This window comes from Triticum aestivum, chromosome 4D, assembly GCF_018294505.1.
Source record: "Triticum aestivum cultivar Chinese Spring chromosome 4D, IWGSC CS RefSeq v2.1, whole genome shotgun sequence".
Taxonomy (NCBI): domain Eukaryota; kingdom Viridiplantae; phylum Streptophyta; class Magnoliopsida; order Poales; family Poaceae; genus Triticum; species Triticum aestivum.
The window spans coordinates 100,518,377-100,529,446 of record NC_057805.1 but is presented as its reverse complement, the minus strand read 5'-3'; the positions used below and the strand labels follow the sequence as shown (position 1 = coordinate 100,529,446).

General features: G+C 49.0%; 1 protein-coding gene across 1 annotated transcript; it reads right to left on the bottom strand.

Moving 5' to 3' along the window:
• Nucleotides 1-1,500: 1,500 nt before the first annotated feature.
• Nucleotides 1,501-7,601, bottom strand: LOC123096488 (MACPF domain-containing protein CAD1). The gene is made up of 7 exons (XM_044518229.1): nt 7,037-7,601; nt 5,369-5,607; nt 5,057-5,252; nt 4,903-4,980; nt 3,808-3,994; nt 3,300-3,463; nt 1,501-2,495 (listed from the first exon to the last, which is right to left on the bottom strand). The coding sequence occupies exons 1-7, from the start codon at nt 7,298-7,300 to the stop codon at nt 1,860-1,862; spliced, it is 1,764 nt and encodes a 587-aa protein (XP_044374164.1). The 5' UTR covers nt 7,301-7,601; the 3' UTR covers nt 1,501-1,859.
• Between the last annotated feature and the right edge of the window lie 3,469 nt (nt 7,602-11,070).

The window sequence follows — 11,070 nt, the reverse complement described above, 5'->3', positions numbered from 1 at the left end:
ATGCTTTGAACTGACGCTTAGCCATCTGAAAGATCACATTATTCAAGAGTAACAAGTATTTAGTTCACTCGAACAGATTCTTCAATGATACTCAATCACTTTGTCTATTAGGCACTAGGTTTTCCTCACTTAGGATACACTGAATTTCTTGGAGAGGTTTGATTGCTCAAGAGACACTTGCATAAAATTCACAAGGAGCAGCCAACGAACCAATGGTGAAGAGAGATGGCTATTTATAGCCAGAGTCGCAACCCGTGGGCCGACATGACCATTGGACGCGACCGGCCCGCCAACCGGCTATCGCCGGCGAGGCAACGACTGAAAATTTGAACTCTCAAATTCCTCACGGTAGGAGAACCAAACAACTGGTTTCCTAACTCTTCAACGAGGAATTTGACTGAAGCATCATGAAGAATATCATCTCGGACACCAAGGAAAAAGATACTACGCTCGAAGAGATTTCCAAAGTCTTAAATCAAAGAAATTGGTTTGGATTAAGCACACTTCATAAATATTGTCTTCGTATCACCTCGACCCCACTTGACAATACGGATTGACCTATGACTTAAGTGAAGAATAAAGAGAACTATAAAAAATACTAGATCTTCACGATCTAGTTCTTCGGCTAATTTTTCAAATGCGCGCCCCGAATTTTTTAGTGTTTCATCACATTTTTAGGGGTCACATTTATTGGTTAAACCAAATTTTGAGGGACTTCTACATGTGTACATTCACAAACACATTAGTCATCTAACCATTTTTGTGATCAATACTCCAAAATCATAAAGGAGACACTAGATGCACTTAACAGAGAGGCCTTCCCTTTCTTCGCCATTGTTTCAGCGGTTGGTTTTCTTTGGCAGAGAAGCGTAAGATAGTGTCATTTTCTTCACTGGATATGGCACTTTCTTCGGTGTAGAAAGAGTAGATTTCTTCGCTGGGGAAGAAATTTTCTTCTATGAGGAGGGGGCTGCGACTGGTTTCGGCATCCTACGATTGTAGTCTTTGCAGATCCTCATTGTGTTAGAATTCAGCCTCTGGCGAGTTCCACCGCAGCCAGCGACCCCGGCATCGAGTTGTTCTTGCATGATGCCAATCTCATGCTCCTTGGTGCGAATTGATTCTAAAGTCATCTTGTGAGTATTGCCCTCCAGGCGCTCTCTAGTTTTGCGAATAAGCCTTTTCAATTTCATCACCTGCTTGTTCTTCTCTTTTTCCCGCCAATATTTGAACTTATCATATGCCGAGGGCAGGCGGAATGTCTAATTCATCATGAGGCTTGCTCAGATCACGCATCCATTCGCACCTTGCTCAGATCAGGATGAATTCGAGGATTTTTGCTGGATACGGCAGAGGCAGAATCCTTTGCTTTCGCAGCTTGACGCTGCCTGCGCTCAATGAGCGTGAGATCATCTGGGTCAGATTCTTCAGTAGGGGCAGGTCACTTTCCTCGCAGACACCCGAGCCAGATTATTCTTTTCACGAGAGACGACGCTCTGGTAAAAAAAAAATTGAACCAGGCTAATCCCCTTTCCATTACTTTCATAACCGAAATACATCAGTCACATAGAGTTTAAAGGGGACGGGAAAGGGAAAGAGTGTCGATCTTGAATGACAAGTATGCACTTTACAAGACTGAAGCCCTGTACAAACACCGCGAAGAACTCCACCAAAATTGTTCCGTTGCATGGAGAAAAATCTTTGTAAAAACTATAGGAACAGCGATCGGCTGCAAACAGCTACGTACCAGATAAATCTATCACTTGACTACCAAAACAAGAAAAGGGAATCACAACTGCAGCTGCACTTACAACACCATATGCTGCACTCCGAAGTTTTCAACAACACAGATAACGCTGTCAGTAATTCAGCAAGGAATACTTCACTCTCAGAACAATCCTCCCCTTTTCAACGCCAAGCTTCCCGCCGGTCACCAGCCAGTGCCCCGGCATGTCGTCGGGGCCTTTGCACAGCTCCGACCTGTCCACGATCTTCATAAACTTCCCTGCATCGCTCGAGCCTGCGCCAGAACCCCCCGGGTCCAGATACGTGATGTTAGAAGGACCAACCGTCGGATGGCTGCTGGCGGCGGCAGGGCTGTGATCCCAGAGCGATCTCCGGGTGGTGCAACCGGGGACCCTCGAGTAGAGAAGCTTCATGTACAGGACGTTCTTCAAACCGAAGTCCCACACCCCGAGCTGTGCTCCGGTGACAATGTACACGCCGGAGGCATCCCCGATGAGCACCTCGTAGTGCTCAACTGGAGCTGTGCTGACGTGGGAGAAGCTATTCCACTTCACAGGCTCGAACCAGCGGCTGTCCTGCTCCTCTGGCCCCTGCCATTTTGCCGCACCGATCGTGATGTGTGCATCCCAGTAAGGCTTGAGGATCTTTGGAAGAGATGCTAGATGCTGCAGTTGGATGCATAGCCTGTTCTGCTTAGCACCTTCCAAGCATAACCTTAGGCCAGTTATTGGCTTGCGACCCACTGACACCTGAAAAGATATGACATGATATGATACGTGACCGATGCCTAAAGGGGCACTGTGGGAGAAGTTGTGCAGGTATTGCAATGGTCTGGAGACTAGTATGCAGATACGTGTACCAGTTTTTAGCTGGTGGTTTGTTGACATAATGTTTCATATTTAATGGAGATGGCATGACTCATGACCACAACTTTGGGGCATGTACGTAAACTTGGTCAGCAACATTCTAAATCACTCATAAAACACATAACGCCTTTCAGGTCCTGCAACAAATCCATGGAGAGAGAGCACTGGACAGAGGATGCAAGGATCCGAGCTGCTCGACAAATTGATTGAAGGTGACTTCTGGTAATTCCAGTTCCACTTGTGTCGTTTGGTTGTCCTCTATGTATAGGCACAAATTAAAATTGTAAAACGGCGTTGTCTCTCGAACATTACAATGTTCATGCATGGAGAGAGAGAGAGAGCACTTACTTTTATGTGTCCATTAACCATCTTCTCTAATTACAGCAGAGTTGCATAGAGATTAGTTATATTAGCCACTGGAATTCAGGCAATAATACACTGTATTTTCTGGTGGATAAATTTCCAAAGATACGGTTGTATCGGAAGGTATGACTACCTAGTAAAGTTATTATAGAAAAAGTAAGCTCGATACTAAAGCAATATTGGCACAAAGGACAAAGTTTATCGTAATAGTATATTTGTTACTCACTTGTTAATTTGATGTCTAATTGACTAAGATAACAATGGCATGCATGCATCAATAAGCTTCTGATGAAGTCAATAGAGATCACAGTGCTAGCCAAGTACCTGTTCTTGGCTGATGTACAGCTTTTTCCCCATCAAGCTGAACTGCAAGGATGGGCACACAGGTTCTTTCCTTTGATGGAGAGGGTGCTCATCACGAATTGGTGCCCAAACTCTGGGAAGCTGGAACTCTAGGAAGTAACGCAGCTCCTCAATTGGAGGTTTATCTAAGAAAAGAAATGGTTAATGATCGCATCAAAATATCATTATTTCTAGAGAATAATTAAATTTAAACAAAATATAACAACAACGCTCCTGATTTTGCAAACATTCTATAGCTTCATTACAATAGCAAACTTTTGGATCAAAAGAATGGCGGATTGGTCCAGATATACAAATATGCAGTCGATGGACCATCATTTGTTATACATATTTTATTGTTCTTGAATAGAGATTTCTATTATCCCCATAGAATTTCTATGGAAAGTTCATGCATGCAAGCAGGACATCTAAACAATATTTTGTGAAGATACTCACTCAAAACATAAATATATATGAAGGTAATGTTTACATTCTAGATAAAGGTTGATCGCCCGGATGAGATGGTCTTTTCCAGGGATGGCTGCTTCCAACAGAGTCGTTATAGGGAAAAGGGTCATATGTATAACATCAGGCGCTGAGTTAACAGTTCTTGCCCACTCAGAATGACTTTGAACTAAATCATCTCCTCCTCTCCTTCTGAAAATCACAGTGACATCCTGCAGGATAATTCGTTGGAAGGTTCAAGAGTTTCAGTTTGTCGCACAACATTACTTAAGGGATAAAATAATGATACACGGAAAGAAATGACTGGCAAGGTCAACTGGTTTGTTCACTCATGTACCCCCTCTGTTTCTAAATATAAGCCTTTTTAGAGATTCCAATACGGACTACATACAGAGCAAAATGAGTGAATCTACACTCTAAAATACGTCTATATACATCCGTATGTAGTCCGTATTGGAATCTCTAAATGTCTTGTATTTAGAAACAGAGGGAGTACTAGGAAATACTAGACAGAGATTTGCAGGCATAGTTTGTTCTAGAAAATGACCATAAAATTGCAGTGCACATCAACACATTCAGTCATGCAGTGCATTTCAGAAAATGCTTACCAAGCACAGTGTCCTGGAGCCAATTTAGCCTAGAAAATAAAGCATCTGCTTTCTGGAAGTTCATCTAGCAAAAATTATATGAAGGGAATCCAATCTACATGTGAACTGTAATGGTTTACAGTCAAGTAGCTACAAAACAATGGTAACAGCATATTGATGATGACTGGGTACATAGTGCAATAGTGGAGTGCAAGGGACACGTTATTACTAAATCCACATACCATGATACCGAGTGAACTGCTGGCAATTTGTATTTATCAAATATCAAAAGGATATTCACAATTTCAATGGCTGATTGTGAGGATTTTGATCAAACAAAAATTAAACTCCTACAGGACATTGTATAACCAGAGGAAGTCAGGCATTATGTGCTAGCTCAAACTCTGATATCAGATAAGCACCCCTTTGTACTTTATTGAGAGAGACTTAACAAAAGATCATTCACAATCAGCATTATCAAAACATAAAGAAAATGCAGCATGGGAATATTAATTAGGGTGGCATGTACTTGCCTCTTTTGCAGCAATATATGGTGTACTTGGAGGTTGTGGATATACTCCTTGGCTGTTGAACCCAAGATTTTCTCTTTCCTGACCCAAAATCATAACTGAAGTACAATAAGATTTAACTTATAATGTGGATGAATCTAACTAAAGAAAACCAAACCTTATTCATTGATCTTATAGGGCCTGAGCCTGTATGGATTTCATTTTCAGTAAACCTCTGATGTCCAAGATCGTGTATATAATTTTTAATTTCCACTACGGAAAGTGATGATGACGGATGCTGCTTGATGTAAATCAAATCCTTCCCGCCAATGGTAATGGATGTTATGACATGCGTTCCGTAATTCTGGATGAACCTGTTAAAAGCTCAACACTGTTAAGGACCTGCCATTGGGCATCAGTGGTGAGCTATATCACAAAACACTGTTAAGGGCCTTCCTTTTTTTAGAGCAACCTGCATGTGTTTGTTTACCTTGCGAGAGATGATGGTTCCCATGAGTGAGGCACTGCATGCTTAACTTCCTCTACCACTGACAAAGGCTGTCGCACAAGTTGGACCTTATATAAAGGAATGGTCTTGCCTTCCATCCCGAGACTTTTGGTAGCCATGGCATCAAATCTCTTGGATCCAGTAAAGCTATATGCTGAATTAAAGCTTCCAAGAGGTATATCTCCTGCAAGCTGGGCTTTTTTGCTGAAATACCCAGCCATCTACAGTCCCTCGGAAACAAAAGTAAAACAGAACGCGTGAGACTGAAGACCGCATGAAGCAAGATGATAATTAACTGAGTTGATGTCAGACCAAAAACAATTTGTTAGTGCCACAATTAATAGTAATTTATAATCAAACAAGTGCCGATGAGGCAATTAGAAGTAAACAGCCTCAAAGAAATATGTGTACTAAAGTATTACTTCCTCCGTTCACAAATATAAGATGTTTTGGATATTTCAATATGAACTAAATACAGACTGAAATGAGTGAACAAGCACAATAAAACGTGTCTATATACACCCGATTCATTAAAAAGTTAGAACATCTCAAATCTCTATTTCAGATCATAATATTTCGATCCCTTAACCGAAGTGATTGATAGCAGGGCTAAAAAATCATAGGGCATCTTCTATTTTTAGTGTGAACTCACTTCTATTCTATATCAAGATAGGGGCTTCAGTACTTGGCTGACCGCCCGGTGGAAGACCTCGTTCTACCACACAAGGGCAGCTTTCCTAGTCCAGGATTATTTTCCTCATATGTAATTTCACCTTAATGTGGAAATGTCCATCTTATTCAAAAATATAAGATCTTCATGAAGGTCTGTCTTGTTTTTAAAACCTAAGGGTGGATCAAAAGGCACCAGTATTCTCTAACCTAACTTGTCAGATCAATAATCAAGGGACACAAGAAGAAGGCAAGAGCGTGGTTCCAGCTAAAACCAACTCTGTGAGGAAAGCAGAACTCAGCAGTGACTGATCCGCTCGAACCACACTGCTTACTTAGGCTCACTTACGAGCTACCCTGACTCTGATCTCTGATCTAGTAGATGTGAGAAATCAATCCAACTCCATCGGATCTTATGATCTTTGCAGAGGACAAAGGTACTTCATCCCGACCTAAACTACTAACGGAACTTCATGCGAATCTACAGGTTTTGGAGATTTTTTCTATTTACATTCCCGTCGGTTAGAAAGAGCTGAGCCGCTAAATGATCAGACCAGACAGGTGCAGGTAGCTCCACTGCGTTACCCGTGATTGAAACACAAGCTGGAGATGTATCGGCCTATATCCCCACCAATGTGATCTCCATTACAGATGGACAAATCTGTTTGGAAACAAAGCTCTTTTATCGCGGAATTAGACCAACTATTAACCTTGGCTTATCCGTCAGTAGCGTCGGGTCAGCCGCTCAGCTGAAAGCTATGAAACAAGTATGCGGTAGTTCAAAACTGGAATTGGCACAGCTTGTACAGTTGTACTCCTACATAGCATGTGCGTGCATCCGGTTATGTCCTGACACTACCAGGATACGAAGAACAGTTTAGAAACAGCATGCAGTTAATCAAGCAGCTAGCGATGAATTAACAAAAGACAAACGACCAAATTCAGAGACAAAACACAATGAACAGTGTCAGTCGTCGGCACCTCGTGGAAGGCGCACGGGCCAGCGGTCTCCGGTACACCAACCCCACTCTCACCGGAGCAGTCGACATCCTTGGGCACACCGGGGACAGTCAGCCCGTCAGGCATGACCAGATCCCTGGAGCTCAGCTCGCCATCGTCGACGTCGACGAGGCGAGACCCCTTGCAGTAGAGCAGCCTGGTGTCGTGGGTGGCATCGAACCCTCGCCCCAGCGCGTCGATGGAGCTCCGGATCACGCGCAGCGCCGGGGCGCCCTCTTCCTCCATTTCAGGACTGGTGGCGGCCCAAGAACGCCCGCGGGTTCTACGATGCGCCGAGAATTCCGGGGCGAGCAGAACCCATCTCGCAGATCCTCAACTTTTTCTCCGGCAGCAAGAAGGACCTGAAGTAGACTGTGAGAACAGCCGAGGCAAGTAGAGCGGAAGAGAGACGACGACGGCGAAGGCGAAGGCGACGAGAGGAGAATTTCCGCCGGTGCTTCGGTGGGACGCGGGTGAGAAAAGCAAGGAAGGGGATAAAGGCTCGTGTGGACCGAAGAAAGACTCGCCGGGTCTTCCTAGCAACTTTGTCGCTGGCAAACACACACACACAGTGGATGTTGCAGCGTGGAATTGGGAAAAAGTCTGACAGGGACGTCTATCGAATGTGAGTCTGCTATGGTTGTGCGACATATCCCAAGGGATGGTTTATCATTGTGGGAGCCAGTAAAACATTATCGGTGTCTGAAAACGGAATAAGGTGAAGACATGCACGTCGGCGGATCTTACCCAGGTTCGGAGCTCTCCGTGGAGATAACACCCCTAGTCCTGCTCTGCGGGGTCTCCGCATGATCACTAGATCAATACAAGTAGCTACAAGTGCTTCTTGAGCTGTTTGGCTAGGGGAAGAAGAAGGGCATGGCCGGCTCTCCTTTTCTCTCTATGTGGTGTGTGAAACTCTATGAGATCAACCCTTTGCATGGGTGTCCCGGGGGGTTTATATAGGCCTACCCCCAGGGGTACAATGGTAATCCGGCTGGGCGCGGGTCCCAGCCGTCAGTGTCTGTGCTCCCCGCTTCTCCGCCGGTCATTGGGGCCCGCCGACTGGTGGGTCCCGCCAGCTGCCGGCCTCTTGGCCGACAGGCCGACCCCACCGCTTGGGGGCCTTGTCGGCGGCTGGTTACTGTTGCCTCGCCTCTGATGACGAGGGCTTTGTCGAGGTAAGCGTGGCTACAGTGCCGCCGTCTTGCGGGCTCTCACTGTAGCGTCACCTTGTCTTGTCTCCTTAATGAGGCACATGTTTCGAGGGAGGGAGGTAGCCGGCTATTGGGAGTCGGCTACGCCCCCGGCCGACTAGGGGAGGCCGGGCCGCCTTCGAGCGTCTCTTTGGCTAAAGGGGTCCATCGCCCGCGGGCAGTACTGGCGCCTGTCGTGGGTGACATCGAGGTCAACATGGCTACAGTGTCGCGCCGGACGGGAGATGGCTGGCCCGTGCGGCGCCCTGTGGCCATGCCTGTTTCGGGATTCGGGGGTAGTGGGCTGTACTGCGGCCACGCCCCGTCTTATCACCGTTATGTGGATGCAGTCTTGGTGGGTGCAGTCTTGGCCGGCTTCTGGGAGTCGGCCCTCTTCATGGCCGGCTTCTGGGAGTCGGTCCTCTTGGGGCCGGCTTCCTGGAGTCGGCCATCTCGTAGCTTTCCTTGGGAAGGTTTCTGAGGCCGGGTCGCCTTCTGGTAGTCGGCCCTGGGGATAGCCGGCCAGAGGAAGGCGGCCCCATGCTCTGGATACTTGAAGGCTCGAATGGCCTGATAATTTTTTGAAGAGCCAGGGGGAGTCGGTTAGGCTACCCGTGGCCATTTACTCCGACAGTAGTCCCCGAAGCTGGTTGGGCTTCGAGGCTGAGAGGAGGTCGAGAAGCTCGGTCAGCTTCTTATCTTGACGAGCCAGCAGCTGGGAGCCGGCTTCGGTTGGGCGCGCCGTCTTGGCGAAATTTCTAAAGTCGGAAGGCGGGAGTCTGTTGGCACGCGCGCCGGGCTGCGGGCCGGCCGCTTGCCGCCCACGAACCACGTGGCATCCTCCGGCTAAAAAAAGCCTGCCAACCCACGCGCGCGACAGGACGTCGCCGCAGGCCAGGGGCCCACCACTCCTACGCCTAGGCCCAGGCGCAGATTCTCTGTGGCCCAAAGCTGTCTGCACGCCTTCCGGCGGCGGTTTCCGCACGCCGTTAGGGCGCAATAATCGCGGGACGTGGGGGAGTGGGCGCGGTTAATCCCACGTTCCTCCCCACGCCTCGCCTCCTCTGCTTCGCCGCACGAGGCTATAAGTAGGGGGGGGAGGGGAAGCGGCAGACGCTCGCACGCTCCTCTCCTCTCCGCCATCTTCTTCCTTCTCCTTTTCATCGCAGCAGCGTCTCGCCGCCGCATCGTCCCACCAAACTTCGCACCACCCCGCAGCTTCGCCGCCGCGGGGCCGTGCTCTCTCCGCCGCCGCACCCTTTCTCGCCAGCTTCTCGCCATCATGCAGTACGGCGGGGACTGGGACGGCTCCAACGTCCATATGGACCACATCGACTTCCTCTGCAAGACGCGGCGGTTGCCCGGCAAGGACCAGGTGCGGGTCCGTCTCGCGCCGGAGAAGGAGATCACGCTGGCGCCGGAGGAAGGCGAGCGGGTAATCTTCCGCTCGCACTTCCTGCGCGGCCTCGGCCTGCCGGCGAGTGCCTTCTTCCGTTCCTTTCTTGAGTTCTATCAACTCCAGCCGCACCACCTCACTCCGAACACGGTGGTGCTGCTGTCCGCATTCGTCACTCTGTGCGAAGACTTTCTTGGCGTTCTCCCCACCCTCGAGCTCTGGGGGGAATTCTTCCAAACCAAGCTCGGCACCCGCATGCAGGGCGTGCCGGCTCAGAGCGGCGCCTTCATCGCGATGCGGAGGCCGGTAGCCGACAACCCCTTCCCCGTCATCACGCTGATCCAGTCGGTGAAGCGCTGGCAGAAGTCGTACTTCTACGTGAAGAACGTCGCCCCGCAAGGCGACTGTTGGGGAACGTAGCAGAAATTCAAAATTTTCTACGCATCACCAAGATCAATCTATGGATTAACTAGCAACGAGAGAGAGGGGAGTGCATCTTTGTACCCTTGAAGATCGCGATGCGGAAGCGTTGCAAGAACGCGGTCGGTGGAGTCGTACACGAAGCGATTCAGATCGCGGCCGAATCCGATCTAAGCACCGAACAACGGTGCCTCCGCGTTCAACACACATGCAGCCCGGTGACGTCCCCCGTGCCTTGATCCAGCAAGGAGAGAGGGAGAGGTTGGGGAAGACTCCGTCCAGCAGCAGCACAACGGCATGGTGGTGATGGAGGAGCGTGGCACTCCAGCAGGGCTTCGCTAAGCACTGCGAGAGATGAGGAGGGAGAGAGGTAGGGCTGCGCCAAGAGAGAGGGAGACTCGTGTCTTCTGCAGCCCCAAAAACCCCACTATTTATAGGAGGAGGGGAGGAGGGTGCGCCCCCTCTAGGGTTCCCACCCCTAGGGGGGCGGCAGCCCTAGATGGGATGGAGGGGGGGCGGCCAAGAGGGGGAGAGAGGGGGGCGCGCCCTAGGGTGGGCCTTAGGCCCATCTACGCCTAGGGTTTCCCCCTTTCCCCTCCAAGCTGCGCCTTGGGCCCTGGTGGGAGGCGCACCAGCCCACTCAGGGGCTGGTCCCTTCCCACTCTTGGCCCATGCAAGCCTCCGGGGCTGGTGGCCCCTCCCGGTGGACCCCCGGAACCCTCCGGTGGTCCCGGTACATTATCGGTGACGCCCGAAACTCTTCCGGTGGCCAAAACCTCACTTCCTATATATTATTCTTTACCTTCGGACCATTCCGGAACTCCTCGTGACGTCCAGGATCTCATCCGGGATTCTGAACAACATTCGGTAACCACGTATATCTATTTCCTATAACCCTAGCATCATCGAACCTTAAGTGTGTAGACCCTACGGGTTCGGGAACCATGCAGACATGACCGAGACGTTCTCCGGCCAATAACCAACAGCGGGATCTGGATACCCATGTT